This window comes from Danio rerio, chromosome 18 (assembly GCF_049306965.1).
Source record: "Danio rerio strain Tuebingen ecotype United States chromosome 18, GRCz12tu, whole genome shotgun sequence".
In the NCBI taxonomy this organism is placed as follows: Eukaryota; Metazoa; Chordata; class Actinopteri; order Cypriniformes; family Danionidae; genus Danio; species Danio rerio.
In genome coordinates this window covers 20,075,331-20,097,726 of record NC_133193.1, presented here as the reverse complement: position 1 = coordinate 20,097,726, position 22,396 = coordinate 20,075,331, and the positions used below count along the sequence as shown (strand labels likewise).

The 22,396-nt window shown below is 35.2% G+C and overlaps 3 protein-coding genes across 6 annotated transcripts in view; 2 read left to right on the top strand and 1 right to left on the bottom strand.

Annotated features, from left to right (window-relative positions):
* LOC100535229 (alanine--tRNA ligase, cytoplasmic-like) overlaps positions 1–14,618 on the top strand; it is a 29,341-nt gene extending 14,723 nt beyond the window's left edge. Inside the window, exons 3-4 of the mRNA XM_073929980.1 lie at positions 12,964–13,108; positions 13,179–14,618. Coding sequence (XP_073786081.1) covers positions 12,964–13,108; positions 13,179–13,328 — 295 coding nt within the window. The 3' untranslated portion in view covers positions 13,329–14,618. The remainder of the gene's footprint in view (positions 1–12,963; positions 13,109–13,178) is intronic.
* tgm2l (transglutaminase 2, like) overlaps positions 1–21,700 on the top strand; it is a 170,631-nt gene extending 148,931 nt beyond the window's left edge. For all 3 annotated transcript variants that reach the window (XR_012394020.1, XM_073929967.1, XM_073929963.1), the window contains 2 exons: positions 20,931–21,067; positions 21,146–21,700. Coding sequence is in view for 2 of the 3 variants with exons in the window: in XM_073929967.1 (XP_073786068.1) it covers positions 20,931–21,067; positions 21,146–21,323 (315 nt within the window). In the remaining variant the exon portion in view is untranslated. The remainder of the gene's footprint in view (positions 1–20,930; positions 21,068–21,145) is intronic.
* On the bottom strand, positions 692–6,713 carry LOC137488223 (uncharacterized). 2 transcript variants are annotated; one of them, XM_068214843.2, is made up of 2 exons: positions 2,625–6,713; positions 692–2,466 (listed from the first exon to the last, which is right to left on the bottom strand). In XM_068214843.2, the coding sequence occupies exon 1, from the start codon at positions 3,457–3,459 to the stop codon at positions 2,644–2,646; it is 816 nt and encodes a 271-aa protein (XP_068070944.1). In that variant the 5' UTR covers positions 3,460–6,713; the 3' UTR covers positions 692–2,466; positions 2,625–2,643. The 2 variants fall into 2 exon arrangements, with proteins under 2 accessions (XP_068070944.1, XP_073786070.1); XM_073929969.1 differs by having other exon boundaries at positions 1,531–2,466; positions 2,722–6,713.
* Positions 21,701–22,396: the final 696 nt, after the last annotated feature.

Sequence of the window (22,396 nt, the reverse complement as noted above, 5' to 3'; positions counted from 1 at the left end):
ACCTCAAGATCCTTGACAATTATTCCTCTTTCTCTGCTCTTCGTATTCCTGTCCAATCTCTTCTATCCTCCATAATGAAGGTGAAAAAAACTTATAAAAAAAACTGTGATGGTCCAGGATTAACAATAGTGAATGTACACTGTATTGAAATGATTATAATGGTCCAGGATCAACATTAGTGAATTTATACTGTATTAAAATGTTTATGATGGTCCAGGATCAACAATAGTAAATTTACACTGTATTAAATTTTTTATGATGCTCCTAAATAAACACTAGGGAACTCAAACTGTAATTAAATATCACTGCATATAGCCTAGTGGTAAAGTACACTGGCCTAACACTGAGTTGATTAAGGTGACCCGAGTTTGAATCCCACCTCGTGGGCCTTGCTGATCCTTTTACTCTCACAGCTTCTTAATGTTCCTGTCTGGTCTCTACTGTCCTATGTAATACAAGTGAGGAAACTCTAAAAATATTTAGAAAAATAAACTGTTTTAATGATTATGATGGTCCAGGATCAACAATATTGAATTTACACTGTATTATCCTGTTAATCGATAAAAAAAATTAACCAATTAATCACACTTTTTTGCAATTAATCGCGATTAATCACATTTAAAAGACTGAAACTTGTAATTTTGGCTATTCATATAACATTAATGTAAACACAAGACAAAAAAAAACTATTAAAATTAGAAATATATTTGTTTATTAGAATTTTTGTTTAACTTGTAACACAGATTTCCTCATGTAAACAACGTACACACAATAAACCAGCAAGATCTCGGCTTGACAGCCATATTTATTACAGAAAAAAAACACATGTTAGTGCCATGTGAAAGCTCTGTGATTGGTCGGCTTGGTATCAATGACGAGTCTGTGCGTGGCTGTGCAAGCACGATGGAGCGATTGTTTACAAGTGTGACGTCCCTTGAAGGAGCTCCGGATGGAAAGTTTTGTTTAGTGTTTACCTCATGGATAAAATTGTCCCAAAATTGTACCATCCTGCCTTAAAATGAGCGAGTTTGAGCCACTTTTACATTCAGGAAGCGTTCAGAAAAAACCAAACACCAAGGAAGTTGCTAAGACAGTCCAGTCTGTTGACATTATCTGAGGACAATGTGGCCCTTTTGTTTGGAATGATGTGAGCTGAGAGTGAGAACAGTCTCTTACAAGTAGGATCACTGAATCAGCTTATGAATTTTGGTGCCTAATTTTGTTGCCACTGGTGCTGCGAAAAGGAAGTAAGAAGCATCAAGCGGTACATCAAAGGCTCGCACTGGTACACATTATGTCACAAAGACTAATTCTTACAGGAACATTGGTCACAACATTTTTAAACATTTAAACAACTTTGAGGGATACGGACGGCAGCATCGGATGTTTAGGCATTTGTTCTTTTGTCTAGGAAACGTGTGCACGCACGCACGCACGCGCGCGCACACACACACACACACACACACACACACGCACACACACACATACACACACTCAACACAGGCAGCCGGAGCGACTCCCTTCAGATTCAATCTTACATATGTTAAGCCAGCATTTAAGGGACAGTTAACACAGAAATGAACATTTACTCATTCACTTACACACAAGTGGTTCCAAACCCTTGAATTTCTGCTGTTGAACACAAAAGAAGGTATTTTGAAAAATGTTGTAAAAAAATTGGCCAAACTTTATTTTGCTGGTCAGTTTGTTGAATTTAAGTTACATTGCATCTACAGTACATGCCAACTACAGTAATTCTCAGTAGACCGTTGGGTTGGGGTAAGGGTAAGTTGACATGTACTTGCAGAGTTTCTTATAGTCAGTTAAATGTCTATTAAAGCAGCAGATTCAGCAGATATTGGGCAGACAGTCTACTAATACTCAAATGGACCATCAAAATAAAGTGGTACCGAAAAAACCCACAATAGTAGGAACAAAAAATACTATGGAAGCCAACGGCTGCTTTTTTCCAACATTCTTCAGAATATCTTCCTGTACTGACATTATTAGGACCCACTGCACATTGTAATGGAAGTCCTGATTTAAAGCTGGCAATTCTACATTTGATTGTTCTTTGATGCAGTCCTTCTTTTCAAACGGTCGATAAATTATTGTCTAACACATCAATAGATGTGAAGAAAATCCTGTTGTTTACTTCTGTGTCTGGAACAAAGTGCTGCCATGCTTCTCTTGGATGGATATAAATTACAACAGGCTGAGCTTTACTGCTGAATGAGACACACACAAGACTTAAGTTTATTCAATTCACATTTATTGCAAGTGTTTGGCCTGCTGGGGAAATCAAGCTGAAATTGCAAAGTGGAGTGACCAATCACTGTTCTCAGTCAGAATGAGTGATCGGTCACACTACACTGTCTGGAGCGGTGATCGGTCACTCTTCTTTCTGGAGCAGTGATTGGTCACTCTGGGGATGATGAGTGGAGATTGTGAGGCAGGCCTTCTCGTCTGGAAAAGAACAGAGTCAAGAAAATCAGTGTCGATGTCTAAATGAACCTGAATTTGAGTATGAATTAACATGACCTCTGACCCACAGAGAATTCTATATAAACATATGTGTTACTAAGCTCAGCCAGATGTCATGTCACTTAAATGAGATAAATTACCTTTTAGAATGAGTCCACACTAGCTCCTGCTCCTGAAGTAGGCATAAGCAGCACAGACACCTATGCCGACTCCGACCCAGGTTGCTGGACTGCTTACCGTGGCTTTCACAGCACTTTTCACATTGTTGGAGATCCTTCTTCTCCATGAAGACTCGCTGTTCGCTCTCTCCTCTGTTTCTCCAGCTGCTTCTCTCTCTGTTTCTCCACTGGTCTTTTTCTCCTCTGTTTCTCCAGCTGCCTCTCTCTCCTCTGTTTCTCCACTGGTCTTTTTCTCCTCTGTTTCTCCAGCTGCCTCTCTCTCCTCTGTTTGTCTTTGAGAGCTGCTGTCATAATCTGAGAGGACCTCAGTTGTCTTGTCTGGGCCCCACATGATGATCAGAGGTTTATTCAGTAAATGAGTGAAGTTCAGAGCTTTTTGTGCTCGCACTGCATCGAGTCGATGATGGAAAGTCACAAAGGCATACACAGGAGAGACGATGTTGTTTCTGCACACTTGCACAGTCGAGATGGACCCCAATGGACCAAACTTTTCAATAAGCTGTTGTTCGGTGACCATTGGGTGCAGATTGCTCACAAGTAGTGTCTTCCGCTCAATATAGTGGTATGTGGGGAGCACAGGATGAGGTTCCTGTTCCCGTCCTGAATGCTCAAAAGTCACATAAATGGATCTGCAATTATTGTCTTCATCATAGGACAGATCCAAAGAGTGGATTTGGGTGAACTGTTTCATTGACTCAATCAGTTCTTGTACGTTCACCTTTGGGTCCAAAGTCAGAACAACCAATGACCACTCGCGATTATGGTTGTCTGAAGACTGATTTAAGTGAGCATCCATAGCGAACGAGTCCTTCACAATCACAGATTTGTCTATTCGTACAGTAGCTGTGTGATCCACCAAGTCACTGTCCTGAATGCTGGCTGATGCGCTGTTCTAGTATGGAACACTAATATAGAACACATTCTGTGACTGTCGTTGCTAAGCAACCATCAGCTGAAAGCGCATGCACACACACAGGATTCTAAATTGTTTATGAATGAATCTTAGTTTGTTAAGTATTAGATAAAGTATTTATTACTATTGTTTTATCCTAAAGATGATTGTTTAATGTGCTCTTAATTATTATTCATTAGAAAAACCACCATTACTATGTTAATTGTTTTTATATGTCCTATTTAATGTAAACATCACAAATGCTTTGGAGGTACATATGTAACAATTGTCAAGCCAATAAAATAATCAGAAAACCGCACCCTCTGCATTGACTTTGTCTGTGTGTGTGTGGGTATTTTTAAAGGTTTAACATATACATCTATTGAAAATAACCAGTTTCTGTTGGTTTACAGAAGCTTTTAGCAGAAACCTATGTCTCCTCAGCTGCTTCAGTTTATTTAATGAAGGATTGAGTGTGGGACATTTTCTTATCTGAAGATATTCGGTCACAGCACTAAACCTACCTGCAAGAGTGATTTATATTTGACTGAATAGAGTTGATAAAATAATAATATTCACGAGTGTAAAACTCCTAAATTCACCTCTCACATGATATCCCTTAATAATCTTCTGAATATATATAGAAATAAAGTTTCTATGTATGTAAATATTATTAGTGCTGTCAATCGATTAAAAAACCTAATTAATCATGATTAATTACATTTAAAAGACTGAAACTTGTCATTTTGGCTATTCAAAAGTAAAATTAATGTAAACGCCAGACAAAAAACAATTTAAATTGTAAATATATTTGTTTTTGGAATTTTTGTTTAACTTGTAACACAGATTTCCTCATGTAAACAACATACCCACAATAAACCAGCAAGATCCCAGCTTGACAGAAATATTTATTACAGAAATAAATACACAGGCATTTTAGTGCCATGTGAATTTCAAAACATTCAATGCCAATAAAGAAAAAAATGATTTCCATGTTGGATTCAAAGTGGACTGCAAAAAAAACTATTTTGCTTAGTCCTCCTTTACATTTAGCCAGGTGCTAAGACAGTCCAGTCTGTTGACATTATCAGGGGACCTTGTGTTAATGTGGACCTTTTCTTTTGAATGATGTGAGCTGAGAGTGAGAACAGGCATGATCACAAGCAGGATCACTGAATCAGCATATGCACTTCGGTGCCTAATTTTGTTGCCACTGGTTCTGCCACAGGGATGTAAGAAGCATTAAAGGAGTACATAAAAGGCACGCACTGGAAGTATGCGTTGTGTCGCACCAAAGACTAATTCTTGCAGGGACTTTGGTCACAACATCTCTAAACATTTAAACAACTTTTAGGGATATGGACGGCGAAATCTGTGTCGTTTAGGCTTTTGTTCTTTTTACTAGGAAACGACATAGACACAGACATACACTCACGCACACACGCAACACGCGCAGGACAGCACAGCCGTAGAGACTCCCTTCAGATTCAACATGCATGATCGTGTTCATCAAATTTGCTTAAACTAAGCGTTGTTAAGTCTAGCTGTATTTAACAAGGATTCTGACACAACAATGCGAAGCAGACGCTTTAAAAAAGTTTAAGTTTAAGGGGGAAACACGACAAAATGCGTTGTCTTTAACAGCTTGTGACATCATCTGAGTTTCAATGAGTACATTTACATGGACACCAGTACTCTGCTTTTAATATGATTAAGATAATACTCTTATTAAGAGTCTACCATGTAAACAGCAATTTTTGATTACCTTAAAGACCACCGAGTCACGAAATGCCGAAGTTTTCTTTCTGTTCGCCATGCGGTATTAAATTCCATTAAAACAAATGTCGGAGGATTAAAATTGCAACATACGGAATTAGATTAAAGTCGTTTTGTACTGAAACTTTTCTTCTAAAAGTGCTTCCTTGGTCTTAACCATATTTCGTTGCACGTTGAACACACGTCGGCCACAACAGGAAAAAAAAAAACTGCAACTATAGGTTATTTGGGTTAATTTTTTAATTTGTTAAATATTTCAAATGAATTGCATGTGTTAACGCACTAATTTTGACAGCAATAATTTAAATGTTTATTATGCTCCAGGATCAACATTTGTGACACTGTGACACTGTATTAAAATGTTTGGATAGTCCAGGATCAACCCTAGGGAACTCAAACTGTGGTTAAACATCATCGTCCACAGCCTTGTGGTAAAGTGCACTGGCTTATAACACTGAGTTGATTTGGGTGACCCAAATTTGATTCTCATCTCATAGTTCTAGCCGATCTTTCCTCTCTCTCAGTTCTCCATCTACTCTTGTTCTATCTCTATTGTCCTTTGTAATAAAAGTAATCAAACTATGAAGATATTAAGAAAAATAAACTTTATTCAAACGTTTATAATGGTCCAGGATCAGCATTAGTGAATTTATACTGTGTTAAAATGTTTATGATGGTCCAGGATCAACACTGGGGAACTGTAAATAACTATCATCGCCAGCCTAGTGGTAAAGTGCACTGGCTTTTACCACTGACTTACTCAAGATGCCCAGAGTTCGATTTTTCACTTTTTGGGTCTTGCAGATCTTTCCTCTCTCAGTTCTTAACGTATTTCTGTTCAATCTCTATTGTTCTATATAATAAAAGTGATCAAACTCTAAAGATATATTTTTTTTAAAACTAATAAAAAATTTTATGATGGTCCAGGATCAACACTAGTGAGTTTACACTGTATTAAATGTTTCTGATGGTCCACGATCAACAATATTGAATTTAAACTGTATTAAATGTTTTTAATGGTCCGGGATCAACATTTGTGAATTTACACGGTATCAAAATGTTTATGATGGTCCAGGATCACCTTTAGTGAGTTTACACTGTATTAAATGTTTTTGATGGTCCAGGATCAACATTAGTGAATTTACACTGTATTAAAATGTTAATGATGGTCCAGGATCAACACTAGGGAACTAAAATTGTGAGGAAACAACCTTCTCCAGTAGCCTAGTGGTAAAGTACTGTGGCTTGTAACACTGGTCTGATCAAGGTGATTTAAGTTCGATTGCCATCCCATGTGTCTTGCTGATCTTTCCTCTCTGCCAGTTCTCAGAGTAACCTTCGTCAGTTGTCTTGTGTAATAAAAATGATCAAACTCTAAAGATATTGAGAAAAAAAATATTTAAAAGTTTTTGTTGGTCCAAGATCAACAATAGTGAATTTACTCTGTATTAAAATGTTTATGATGGTCCAGGATCAACACTAGGGAACTCAAACTGTGATCAATACTCATCATCAGGGGCCTAGTGGTAAAGTGCTCTGGATTGTAACACTGATTTGCTTAAGGTGACTCGAGTTCAATTCCCGCCTCATGTGTCTTGCCGATCTTCCCTCTCTCACAGTTCTCAGTAATCCTCTTTAGTTTGTTTTTTTTAATAAAAATAATCAAAGTCTAAAGATATTCAGAAAAAAACTATTAAAATGTTTATGGTGGTCCATGATCAACACTAGTGAATTTACACTGTTTTAAAATGATTATGATGGTCCATGATCAACACTAGGGAACTCAAACTGTGATCAATAATCATTTCTAGTATAGTGGTAAAGTGCTCTCTCTTGTAATACTGACCCTCTCTCTCAGTACTCAGTCAGAACATCAGTCTTCGAATGTCTTGTGTAATAAAATGATCAAACTCTAAAGATATTCAAGAAAAAAATATATAAATGTTTATGGTGGTCCAGGATCAACAATAGTGAATTTACACTGTATCAAAATAATGATGGTACAGGATCAACAATACTGTATTTAAATGTTTCTGATGGTATAGGATCACCTTTAGTGAATTTACACTGTATTAAAATAATGATGGTCCAGGATCCACAATACTGAATTTACACTCTGTTAAAATCTTTATGATGGTCCAGGATCAACTTTGGTAAATTTAAACTATTAAATGTTTTTGATGGTCCAGGATCAACAATAGTCAATTTACGCTGTATTAAAATGTTTATGATGGTCCAGGATCACCTTTAGTGAGTTTACATTGTATTAAATGTATTTAATGGTCCAGGACCAACAATAGTGAATTTACCTTGTATTAAAGTTTATGTTGGTCCGGGATCAACAATAGTGAATTTACACTGTATTAAAATAATGATGGTCCAGAATCAACAATACTGAATTTACACTGTATTAAATTGTTTATGATGGTCCAGGATCACCTTTAGGGAGTTTACATTGTATTAAATGTATTTAATGGTCCAGGACCAACAATAGTGAATTTACCCTGTATTAAAGTTTATGGTGGTCCGGGATCAACAATAGTGAATTTACACTGTATTGAATGTTTTTGATGGTCAAGGATCAACAATTGTGAGTTTACACAGAATTAAAATGTTTATGATGGTCAGGTATTAACATTAGTGAATTTACACTGTATTATATGTGTAGAGCAACCAACTCCCATGTGGAAGGCCGCTGGTTCGATCCCAGCTCGGAATGGGTTTGGTGGTGTAGGACTGGCGGGGTTACACTAGCCGTTTGAGCATGTGTTTGGGTCTCCATGCCTGCAGCTTCATAATGTTGGGGCCACAACGGCAGCATTGCTAAACCCAGAAGTAAGGAGATCCACAGAGTAGTGTTTTGTCATTATTACATATTTTAAATACTTTCCCATTTTATCACCAGAGTATTGTCCATGAATAAACCCAGTTTGATCAACTTCAATAATCAAAGGCAATATTTTTTTCTAATCTCAAAGCTAACACTTTAAACAGTAATTTAAAATCCTTATTGAGAAGGCTGATATGAAGAGCATTCTTCTTCTGGTTTTCTCTTTTCAAGTATGAGGCTAAAATTAGCTCTCAAAGAGATCTAGGCAAAGATTTAGTTTCAAAAGAAAAGTTTAACAGCAATTCCATTACCACCAGAGTAGCTTGAATTCTTTCCAGTATCTTGTTTTTCAAGTTAATTTTTAACAAAAAAACTATCAATTATTACATATAATTAGCATAATTTTTATTAGTGCTGAACAAAATATTGGTTGAACATCGATATCGCAATGTGTGTATTCGCGATAGTCTCGACGCAGGATTTGATTATTTATTAAAGAATAAAGGTGTTCTTTAATATTATTATATAAATTATTTATACATGGATAATCATGTTATTTTGTGTTTAGTTGTTCAGTTTTTAAATTTATGTACTGTTAGACTCCCAAGAAACCTTTCATTTTTGCTCTCACTTTTTTATATGCTTGTAATTTATTGTTTTTTTGCAGATGCACTGCATAGAAAAAGACTTGATCACCCCAGTCGATGTAACTAATGAAATCTTTCTTAATGGGGCTGTTCAAATCATCTGATGAAAATAGAAATATATCACAATGTATATCACAGCAAAGCAAAATATCGCAATGTCATCGCAATTTTTCCAATATTGTGCAGCCCTTATTTGTATAATGGGTCATGATGTAATTCAATGTATTTTACTCCTAACACATTCTTGCTGTCATTGTGCAAATGTTGAAGCATTTTGGTTCATTGTTTCATGGAGGATGCTGTTTCTGGCATGCATGGCTTGAATGCTTATGAGATGTCATTTAAAAAAATATCTTTATGTTTTGGATTAGTTGTTATGGGAGTGGCACTGTAATTACTTCAGGGATGTCTGTTTGCCGTTTTCTGGCTCCACCTGCTTTGGAGCTTCTTATTAAAGCATTTCTCAGTTTTACACAGAGTTTTTTTAACCTATTCAAAAGACATGTTGTGTGTCTTGATGTTGCATTTTAATATGTGTTTTTTAATTTTCATTCAAATTTATATGACTTCAGTCTAGGGCTGCACCATATATCGTTTCAGCATCCATATTGCTGTGTGTAAATCTGCATTATTCACATTGCAGGATTTGCAATGTCAAGTTGAAATTTTAATAGCCAGTAGGGCTGGACGATTTGGCCTGAAATCTAAATCTCGATTAATTGAACATTTTAACTCATCTACCACTAATGAACAAATATTTTCTTCATTTGTTTTGTCCTTATAGTTTACTGACAAGTTTTGTACAGTAAATATGTTCACATATTACAAGTGAGAGCTTTTTAAATGAAGGGTCCATTACTTGATTTTAAAATAATTGGAGGAAACACACACTATCTACTATCTATGATTATGTATTGAACATAAACGTTGAACAACTAAAATTAAAACTCACATGGCCTAAAAAGAGCAGTCAAAATAGTACTAGTAAAAGTAACTGAAAAAAATGACCTGGAAAATTTGTTTGATTATAGGTTCTAAATGTTGTACTTTTCGATTAATCGCCCAGCCCTAATAACCAGCCACCACAGTTCAGAACGTAATTAGTGGAGTCTGCGCAAAGTTTAACCCTAATATAGTGAAAGGTTTTCATTTAGATATGTTTCTAAAGACCTGTGACCTGTGCTTAAACAAAGATTAATTGCATTTATTTATACAATGAAGACTAAACAGTGTCTTTTTTTAAATATGACTGAATTTTCTGAGTCTCAATACTGTTTAAGAAAACCCTAAAAGACAGTTTGTTTCATTTGCATCTTTATTGTAATGTGCTTTGTAGTAATATGCATAATATTACATATTACATCTAATATTACCATTTCCAAATAGTGTTACTAGTCATCTTTTGAAATTAGATTTATGTTACAATATATATGAAAAGTAAAAGAAAAAAAAGTAAAAGTCCGTTTCTTTTCCACATCATGCAACATTTCTTCCGTCTATTTTTCCCACATAAAGAAGGTAGTGGCAGACTTTCTCAGCACATTTTCCTAAATAGATCAAATTTAGTGTGTTTGATGAATTTAAAACTTGCCTCCTTACTAACCGTATTAATCTCAGGCATGTGCCGGTATTGATGCAGTGTTAGTGATTCGTGAGGTGTACCTGATGTTTCTTCAGGCCACAGGTGTCCCTAACAGATTTATAATTGTTGCCGGTTAATAGCACCACAAAGCAGCTGCATTACATTGGGTTTACCCCACCCGCTGTTTTTGTGTAACCGGTTTCTGACTCGCCGTGTTTGTGTTTATCACTAGTCTCCTGTGAAAAACGGAACAAGCATGGACTCTTCACTGACTGCTGCACAGATCCGTGAGAAGTTCATCGACTTCTTCCGCCGCCATGAACACCAGTATGTCCACTCGTCAGCCACCATATATATATATATATACAAAAATGTGAATGTATGTGCCTAATTGGTTGAAGAATATTACCTGTAAATGTTATCATTAATTTGATAATTTAAACTGTAGAACACAAAATAATTTTAAAGATTGTTGGAAACTGGTAGCTTTTAACTTGTTTTGAACATTCTTCAAAATATCTGCTTTTGCGTTTAACATCATAAAGGAATTCATAAAGGGTTTAGAGTAAGTTAAGGGTGACCTAATTAATAATATTTTTGTGAATTATCTATTTGCTTTTTTGGATATTACTTTCAGTTTTTGAATGTAAAAGGCAGAGTTTCCCCGTAAATTGCAATATCATAGATAAATGTTATTGTTTCCTAGAAGACGAAATCACTTTTTTTTTTTGGTCATCTGTGTTTTTTTATAGTTTATAGTTAACTATATTATATATAGTTTTATAGTTTGTAATGTAGTCAAACGTTTACAAATACAAGCGCAGCTGTTTAGAGCTCATTTCTGGTTAATGATGTCAGAATTTACTGGTATTTTGGAATGGATGTGTCAATGCTCTTTTCCGGAAAAATTCCGTAACGTCCTCGCCTGTGTGAACAGCACTTTTTTGAATCTTCTGGTAAAGTCGTTCCGTAAATTTTTCAGATATTTACAGTATCACTGTGTGAAAGGGGCTATTGACTGCACTTTGAGCGCCCCCTGCTAGCCTCACTTACACCACTTCCAACAGCAACCTAGTTTTTCCCATGTGGTCTCCTATCCAGGTACTGACCAGACTCAGTCCTGCTTAGAATTCAGTGAGTAACCGGTCTTGGGCTGCAGGGTGATATGACTGTGATTAGATTATCTATATGGGTTAAAATGACCAATTTTAATTATAATACAAGTTGTAGAATTGATGTAAATTTGTTTATATGTCTCTCTGTATCAGAATGGAGGAGAGCCGTATTCTGCCTGGCAGCATGAAGGATAACTTCTGGGAGATGGGGGACACTGGTCCATGTGGGCCGTGCAGTGAGATCCACTATGATCGCATTGGAGGCAGAGATGCTGCACACCTGGTCAACATGGATGACCCAAATGTGCTTGAAATCTGGAATTTGGTTCATCCAATTCAACAGGTAAACTTAAAGCTCTTTGCTACTGTACAGCTAGCAAAGGTAAAATAAATCACATACAAATAGATAATAGCTTTACTGCCACTTATATAATGTATTGTTCATAGGGATGCACAGAAAACTAAGAGATATTATGTTGGTTATTGTCTTGTATAAGAGATATTTTTATTCATCCATAGAAATGCACAGAGTACCACTACCGTGTGGATTATTGGCATTGGCTTTTATCCCTTTAACTGCCCCACCAAGAAAAACATTTCTGAATTACATTTCTTAACTCCATATGTCACTAGTTAACACACTCAATGCATTTTTTTCAGCACATCCCATAGTTTTTAAAATAGCAACCTCTACCAAATGGTTGATAAATCAGTTTATGATAAAAGTACTGGAATTAATAAATATATTATGAAAATCTGAAAAATAAGAATTTATTTTAAATAATGATCAAAATAAATCATTTTTGAATAGTATGCCATAAAGTATTTCCGATTCTCATTTAAAACTTTTTTTTTATACAATAAAACCAAAATCAAATGTGGTAGTACAACAGGACTATGTTTGTTTTTCTTTTTTTTTTTTTGTAAACCAACAATGCTGTGTAGTGTAAACCGTTATTTAAAACAGTCATTCTTTAAATGACTTGAACAGTCATTATTTAAATCTAAATCTAAAGAAAATGACCATTGACATCAGCCAGGAATAAATACATTTAATTTTAGTATAAATAAAATCATATGAAAGAAATAATGCTCTGTTGAACTTTCCCTTCATCAAATATCTTTTTTTAACATCAAGTTTACAATATTATTTGGCAGCAACTAACTTTTTTTTTTTAATAAACATTTTAATAAATATAGTTGGTTAAGGACCAGATCAGCATATTACAGTGATGCCTGAGAGGTAATATGACACTGGAATCTTGATTAATGGTTGTTGAAAATTATGAATAAGTATCCTTTTAAAATGTTTTTACTAATTTGTATTTTAAATATTAAACGTTCATTTTGGATCATACTTATTAAGCAGAATAATATTAGTGCATAGTAATTTTTTGCACAAAGAAACTTCAAGTTTGCACACATTTGTTATTAACGTATGGCTATGCTTCTGCACAGAGAATCAGAGACCGTGCTAAAGCCTCTGCCCAAGAAGAGCATCGACACAGGGATGGGACTTGAGCGCTTGGTCTCTGTTCTACAAAACAAGATGTCTAACTATGACACTGACCTCTTCGTTCCTTATTTTGAAGCCATTCAGAAGGTAAACTCACAGAAAGCATGGATTGACATTTATTTTTGCATGCAATTGAACAACTTGTCTCGCTTTTCAGGGCACAGGTGCAAGAGCATACACAGGAAAGGTTGGTGCAGAAGACACCGATGGCATCGATATGGCATACCGTGTCCTGGCTGATCATGCCCGCACCATTACAATCGCCTTGTATGATGGTGGCAGACCTGACAACACTGGCAGAGGGTGAGATGATGGTGTTATTGATTGCTTTGTATGAGGGATGGGAGTGTCCGCAAATTTCCATCATTAATTGTTTTTGTAATTAACAATCAAATGATCATTCATCTTTTATCTACTTCAGTGGCACATTGTCACCGACATGACAGGATGTGCAAATGATTCACAAAGCACAAGAACTCTCACCCAGAGTAGTATGTTTTTACTGTATTTAAAAGGCTAGTGGCATTGTAAAAATAATCTATGATTGGTATTTTAATAGAACATTTGAATGATTAAATATAATGTGTAATGTACAAATTGTACTTGGATCTGCACATTGGCAACTGGTGAATCTGTAGCTCCTTGTGACCAGGTCTTTTATTTTCCCAAATGTGCATAGAATATTGTGCAGATTAAGGAAAATATGTAGATTGTTAAAAAAACAATGTTATTTATGAATATTTATGAACTTGATGTGTTTACTTATGCCATTTAGATATTGGTCTACTTGATCAGTCTTCACATTCCTCAAATTGATACAAATTCAGAATTGATTGATAGCAGATTGATAGCAATAAAATATAACAGGGCTCGAAATTGCTGCCATTTTGACCGGAAATTTTATCTATGCGACCTCAAAATATATTTAGGAGCATTTGTTCGAGTCCATAAAATTGTTGTGTGCGACCAGTTTTTACTGCAAAATGTTCACCACATGTGCGGATTTGGGAGACATTTTCGCAGAATGCATCTCTGCACTTGAAACGCGTAATGCAGCACTCAGGAATGGTTTAAAACAGTTGTCATGTCAACTTGCTGCCGTAAACAAAGCCAAGTACGTAATGCTTATCCCGCCTTCGCGCTCTTCTTATTGGCCCACTGCTCTAGCACTGAAATATCAGCTGTCAATCACTCAATCAATGCCTTCTGGCTTAGGATGACAGAGACAGCTACTACCGCGAAAAACTGTAAAGCGCTGAACATGAGAATGAAGATAACACTGACAGATTTTGTTTTAGAAACCATGGCACCTAAAGTTACAAATAATGACAAATCTTACTAGTGTTCATGTGCTGAATGTTAATCCACCATCTACACTTTTAGAAGAGTGGATAAAAGACTTCAGTTGGCTTCAAGTCCGCTATGAAAATTCTGTGGGATGGAATTTTCAGGGAACTGCTTGCCACATCTAGCACGAGCTTCTGTTTAATTTTTCATTTAATCACCAGATGCTGTCTGCCGTGCAAGTGGCAGCTATATGTCAAATTTAACAATTTAACGGGTTTGTGCTGAGTAAACTAATATCGCTACTCATAAAAAGAACGGCATTGCTATTAACATGACGTATGCATATAATAAGGTACAGTATATGTCAAAAGCATCAGTGCAATATCAGACAGCACCCGTGAGAAAAGCACAGTTATATCATTAAAAGGTTAATTCATGTCAAGCAGTGCGTGCTGGGCTGGTGAGCGCTCCGTGTACCTTTGGTCACTCAGTTATGTTATAAAAATTGATTTTCTTGTGATAACGGGATTTCGTTGAGACATATTTTCCTCATGCTTGGATATTTATATATATATTTTTAGCTTGTTGTTGATTTCAAATGCAATAAATATGTTTGTATAAAACTTGTAGTAACGGTGCTTATAATTGGTGGGTGCGACTAAATTTTGGCTGATGCGCCTAAAATTTTTAAAGTTAGGAGCACCAATGCTACCAAGCAAAAAGGTTCATTTCGAGCCCTGTATAAACAAGTCCATACACTGATAATCTGATTCATACACATTTCAAAAAGGATAAAATCTACAAAAAAACTACTTTTTTATTTTTAAATGTACAAACATATCATAAATAGAGTGAAATTATGCAACTTGTGTAGCAGTTTCTTCAAACATTTTACAAAGGAGTGTTTATTTAAAAAAGTGTGCCCACTTAATTTTTTTATTTTCTTTTCTAATTTTTTTCTTGCATCTGCAGTACATTTTGTGTGTAAGCAGCATACGCCTCAACTATGCTCAAAAATTACATCCATTCTTTATTCTTTGAATCAATACAACTTAGCAATACTTAATTATCAACAATTAATCTACATCAATTAATTGTTAGCATCAATACTGTGCACTTCAGTGCTTCTCACACATAGACTTTATTTGGGCGGGCCACCAGGTATATTAACCACCGCCCAACTATATTTAGTAACACGTTTTTTTTGTTTATTTTTATTTATTTTTATTTTTTTGACTATTTCTATTATTCTTTTACACTATATTGTATCTGTGATCGATTAAGTAGAGGAAAAATCTCTCTTGTTTCTCTCTTTCGTTCTGTCTGCACGAAACTTGTTAGTATTCACACAGTCTCACATGCTCTGCAGACCCACAGAGATGCTCCTTTTTGGCATTTCATCCGGCCAGGTTTCTAAATTTCCTAAAATGGATTTGGCTTTTGCTTTCTAAAGCTGTTGTTAATCATATGCGTTTTTGCATTATCTTTTTACTGAAGCCTACTTTCACTTGGCTTTGCAGTTGAGTGCACCTGCACAGTCGCGAGAGTGAGTGAAACATTCAATAATTCCTTTTTTAATCCAAACAAATCAGAAAATCTTTACTACGAAGAGGATGAAATGACTACTGGCTACAAAATAGATGTACATTATTAGTAATGGTTAATCAAGGCATTTGCCTTATTTTAATATAGTTTTCTAATACTTACTCTCTCATGTCCATTTAATAGTTTATTGCTCTTTTCAGGGTGATGCTTTTCCAGAGCTGCGGAAAGATCCTGATATGGTAAAGGATATCATCAATGAGGAAGAGGCACAGTTCCTTAAAACCCTCAGCAGAGGACGCCGCATCCTAGACCGCAAGATCCAGAGTCTCGGAGAAAGCACAACTATACCAGGTGAAGCACATGATACCACAAAAAATTATAACTAATAGGCATTTAATGATTCACCGTTAGCCAGTTGAAAATCGATTCAAATATGTGACGATACAAATGTGGGTAAAATGTTGAATGAATCGTGATACATGTTTTGAACAGAGGGGATGCTGTTTACTGGTGCAAGCTCCCTTCACCTCCACATCAAAGGCGAGCAAGAGGTGGGCGACAGAGTAAAATCGACATCAGCGATGCCGAAGAAATAGTAAACCTGCCTAAACTGCTGAAAAGAGCCACGACTGTCCTGTGTAATGAAAAGACGGCCACCCTGTCACTCCTCATGCCCAACATGAAGACAGCCATACATAAAAACCTCTCAGACAGATACACATCAGTTCAGGATTATTTTATAGAACTGCTGATTACCTGGAAAGTAGATTGCACACACAAAAAACGCAAGTGACCAAACAAAGCCTTGAGCTCTTACTGTTAAATTCAATTGAATTGAATAATTTCAATAGTATTTTATAAGAAGTTTTTAAATTGTTTGATTTTCCAGAGACAGTCCTGTTTAATTTATTTTCTTAAAGAAGGTTCAGTTTAACAAGTTGAAACAAAAGAAATACATAAAAAATAGTTTACTTGGTAATTAAAAAAATTTTTAAATAAAATTTGAATTTCAGTTTAATTTTCAATTTTTATTCCAAATATCGTGATACAAATCGAATCGTGAACATTATATCGTGATACACATTGTATCGTGAGCTGAGTGTATCGTTACACCCCTAGTATTTAGTTTGTATTATTCTTGTTTTGTTTATAAAATAGCAATTAAGTTATGGCAGAAAATATTTTATATTTAGCAAAAAAGTGCTGCATTTAAGAAAGAAATGAAAGCACTATTCACCTTCAATTTGTTTTAAATAATTTTGCTTAAAAATCGTGACTGAATCATGAATTGTGAGATTAGTATGGTGAATCTTATCGAATTGTGAGTCCAGTGAATCGTTATATCCTTAATAACCAGATGATAATTGTTTTTAAATCAATAAGAAATCATTGAGGTATGGTTATTATAGATCTGTTAGTTTATGCATTTTTAAAAAAGAACCAACTTTTCAAATTTGTAATGAGATCTGTTTAAATATCTGGTTGTCACCAGAAATATTCTGCTATATTTAATCAAGAAAATCAATTTTAAATTTGTCTAAATTTATTCCTTAACAACACATATTAGTATTAAATGGAAATGAATGGAATTTCATACAAATATTTCACAACGAATATAAAACATTTTATACTTGACCTTTCACATTTTATCCATTTGATCTCAATCAAGAATGAGCTAGCTTTAAACAGTCCACAACACCTCAGCTTATATCTCTGATTAGTTGAGTTCACTGTTTTTGTTTAAGACATTTATATTATAAGTATTTATATAAATTTATATATATGTATTATAAGTGTTTATATAAATACCTATTATTAATATAAATTACTTTATTTTTATGTCAAAAGTAGAATACCAAGTAAAAACTGAGAATTTAATGATTTAAACGTGGTGACATGGGCCAGTGGGACACAATGGAATTGGTTACCGTAGAAACCGGAAGCCTCAGAATGCTGGCCTCTATTTGTGAGTTCTATATGTGACATCACACTGTATGTTACTGCAATTCTTGTTGGTTTGTTCATTCTGTAGCTCTGACAATTCAAATATGGGTCAGCTCAGTTCAAGTTGTAAACCTTCAAGAAATGATTGTGGCAGTGTGGACTACTATCATTGTACACCACCACAATCTTCCACAGATAAAGTGGAAAACAATTTACATCTAGAGAGAGATGTGGAAAGAGGAAAGAAGCGTTCTTCTAAAAAGAAGAAATCAATTTGGAGGTGGGCCTTTTCCCATCAAAGAGGTGGCAAAAAATACACCAAGGCCTCATCTGACCACAGTGCTGAAGTCTCTCCTGCTGCCTGTTTGGCTCCTGACAACAGTGCTGCCCTATCTCATACAGCGGCCAGTTTGAGTCCCGACAGCAGTACTGAGGAGTCTCCTGCTGCCAGTTTGAGTCCTGACAGAAGTACTAAGGTCTCTTTTGCTATCTGTTTAACTCCCAACTGCTCTGCGGAGTTCTCTTCTGGTGTTGCCGTTTTGACTCATGACAGGAATACAGAGGTCTCTCCAGGTACTGCCGGTATGAGTCCCGACTGCTGTACCGAGGACTTTCCTGATGCTGCCAGTTTGACTCCCGACATTTGTACTGAAGACTCTCCTAATGCTGCCTCTTTGAGTCCCTACTGCAGTACCGAGGACTCTTCTGATTCTGCCAGTTTGAGTCTCGACTGCTATACGGCTGAGTCTTCTGCTGCTGCCAATTTAAGTCCCGACTGCTGCACTGAGGACTCTCCTGATGCTGCCAGTTTAAGTCCCGAATGCTGTACCGAGGACTTTCCCGATTCTGCCTGTTTGGCGCCTGACTGGATTAAAGAGAGCTCTACTTCTGCCTGTTTGAGTCCGGACAGCTGTACTGAGGTCTCTACTGCTCCGGTCCCTCCGGCTTCTTCCTGGACCGTCTATGTGTCTCCTGCACCTGTCCGCTTGGTGACAAATTGGAGTCCAGATGTCTTTCTTCATTCCTCATTTTGTGTTTTAATGTCATTTGCATCTTATTTCTGATCTGCTGTAAATAAAGCATTCTTAAAAATGTGATGTTTTATTTTTATTTTGCATATAAAAACAATTATAGCCACATTGATTACTTAAATGGTGTAATTTTTCAAGTAACATATGGTCTAATTTTAATTTGGCACGTTGCTTTTGAGTATTGTGATATTTCTTGTTAAATTTTATTTCCCTGTTTAAGGAGATTAATGATAGTTTTTGAGTTAAATTTTATTGTGTTAACTTATTATTATTATTATTATTATTATTATTATAAATTATATAAATATATCTGTGATATGAGTATTGCATATACCATTATCTATCAATAATTTTTTATATATATTGCACAGCCCTAGGTACATTATTGTGTCCACTCTGGACCATGGTGTACTGTACAGGCATACTCTTTAGATTTGATCTTTCAATGTAGTACTGTGGGGAAAAAAAACAAAAAAAATTAATCAAATTAACAATCATGTACTAACTGATTTATTTTATCTTTATGATGACTGTAAATAATATTTGACCAGATATTTTTCAAGACACTTCTATACAGCTTAAAGTGACATTTAAAGGCTTAACTAGGATAATTAAGTTAACTAGGCAGGTTAGGGGAATTAGGCAAGTTATTGGATAACAGTGGTTTGTTCTGTAGAATATAGAGAAAAAATATAGCTTAAAGGGGCTAATAAGTTTGTCCCTAAAATGGTTCATAAAAAATTAAAGACTGCTTTTATTCTTGCAAAAATAAAACAAATAAGACTTTATCGAGAAGAAAATATATTATCAGACATACTGTGAAAATGTCCTTGCTCTGTTAAACATCATTTGGAAAATATTTTAAAAAGAAGAAAAAAAATCGAAGGGGGCTAATAATTCTGACTTCAACTGTATATATATATATATATATATATATATATATATATATATATATATATATATATATATATAGTAGTAGTAGTAGTTTCGAACCTTTATAAGTGTTTTTTTCTGTTGAACACAAAAAAAGAAATTTTCAAGAAACCTGTAACCATTGACTTCAATAGTAAGAAAAACAAATATCCCTATAATATAAAAGCAGGCCTGTAGCCAAAAAGTGTGTCTTTTTACAGTTATTCTCCTCATTTTCTATTTAATTAGAAGGTTTAGCATAAAAGATTATCATCATAATCACCCCTTTTAATGTACGAAATACATTTCCTAAAGGTTAAGATGAAGAAATATGAAAACAATACTTATTTTTAAAATACAAAAATAAGAATCTGTTAAAGTTTCACATTTATTAGCCAAATTACAAACTGACCAGCACAATCAAATTTCCTCAGTTACAATTTGGGATTCTGTAACTTAAAAACGGAAAGTCACGTCATGCTAAATTCAGCATCCCAAATTCAGTCTCAACCGAAAAGCCCTCTGCATAACAGCAGATCTCACCCACCCAATGCACAGCTTCTTCAGTCTGCTGCAGGGTGGGCACTGCGGAATCTCCAGGCCATGCAGGACCAACAGACTGAAAGACTGCTTCATCCATATGGCTCTCAGGAAACTGAACTCTCTCCCAGCTCCGCCACCACTCCCCTCTCCCTCCCCATGCACCTTTGGACTCTGACACATATGAAAACACACACATACACACTTACATCTGCACTGGTCACTTTATGCACCATTGGACTACCTCCCTATATATCATGACACTGTCACTTTATCGTAATTCTCATGTTTACAAGCCTTTTTGCACTATATACTGATCTATATCTGCACAACTGGTTTGCACTCATTGCCATATGCCCTTAATGTCATTGTATTGTATTGTATTGTATTGTATTGTTTACAAATTTTTATTCTTTCTTTTTTATTCTTTAGACTACATTTTATGTATGTTTTTAGATTACATTTTATGTATGATTGTATTTATTGTAAATTCTTTCTTAAGACTCTACTTTTTGTATTAACATTATATGTTAGGCACCTATAGGGTCTGAGAGTAACGTTATTTCGATTCATGTGGTTGAATTGACAATAAAGCTGACTGTGACTTTGACACTGTGACCTAATAACCAATATTTTTTTCTGATTTTCAGATTATTGGCAATGCAATTGTATCCCGTAAACTGACTGCGCACATCTCCTTCACCAACCCCTTACCTATTAATCTTCAAGGGGGTGTGTTTACTGTGGAGGGAGCAGGACTAACAGAGGCCAGAGAAATAAAAACACAGTATGTACTGGTATTAGAAACTAACTGTCTTATAAACCCAAGTTATGGTTGTTAATGTATGCATGTTGGTCTTTATAGTGGCAAGATTGAATCTGGGCAGACTGTGACTGTTAAATTCTCCTTCAAACCCACCCGCGCTGGCCTGAGGAAACTGCTCGTGGACTTTGACTCGGACAGACTTAGAGATGTCAAGGGAGAAGCCTCTGTCATTGTTCGGACAAGAATGCGACATGTAAATGCTGTCCCAGAAATTTAGACAAGCATGCACAGTTCAGAGAAGTGCACATCAGAATACTTCACTGTAAATGTAGTTAATGCGATATACTTAATGACAGCTCTTTTGCTTATTACATCATTTGTTGGCTGTTTGTTTGTTTTTCTTGAGGAGTTCTCTTTATAATTACTTTATGACGTCACTATGATATTTTACCATGCTTTCTTTCATGCAGACCTTGAATATAAGAACCACAAAAGCTATTTTTGTAAAATGCAGAGTTATGTGAATACACGCTTGCTTTTATTATATAAAATGTTAATCTGATTAAGAAATTTGAGAAGTAATTGTTTTTGTACTTTCTGTATAATGTTGTTGTGTTTGATTTGAAAATAAAATACATACTTTTAATTATGAAAGCCATATTTGTTCACCTTGTTGTTTATCACTGTTTATAAATACTATTTTAGCATATATTTAGGTTTTAGGTTTGGCTAATTATTACAATGTATGCTTGTCTTACTGCATTACATCATGGTCACAAGCCTCTTTAACCACATTGAAGCCTATTGATTTGATATATTAACAAGCAATTGAAATTATGGACTTTTTTGATCAATCGGTTTTCTCTGTTAAGGCAACCAAATTTTGGAATGATTTACCTGTTAGCCTAAAATTAAAAGGTAATCTAAAAGTTTTAAGTAGTGTACTTAAAAAGTGGTTAAAAACAAACAGCAGTGTTTGCACAAATAGTCTATTAGATTGTTTGATACTGCCGCCTTTGCTATTGCCTTACAATTTAATGTAAAGAATTATAATGTTGTGTATATTTATCTATTCTATTTTTATTTTATGTCAAGCCTCCTGTGAATAGGTGTTGAGAATTAGCAAGTCTACTAAAACACTTAAATAAATGCGTTGCTGTCCAGTGTAATTGTGTCAAATGAATCAAAAAATTTAACACTTTGGGCTGTTGTAGCATTTTGCATTACACAATTTTCGATGTCAACAATGATGTCATCACTCACAGGAATTAATTCTTAAATATATTTTTAAGTCAGTACAAAAAAAAAAAAAAAAAAACATAATCCTTATTTCCTTTCGCTTTTTCTTGT

Bases quoted from the DNA above. Each gene is read 5' to 3' on its own strand.
- LOC137488223 (XM_073929969.1), bottom strand. From the start codon at position 3,459: ATGGATGCTCACTTAAATCAGTCTTCAGACAACCATAATCGCGAGTGG. The intron at 2,467-2,721 runs GTAAGCAGTCCA...GTTCTTTTCCAG, and splicing joins AAAGTGCTGTGAAAGCCACG to ACGAGAAGGCCTGCCTCACA.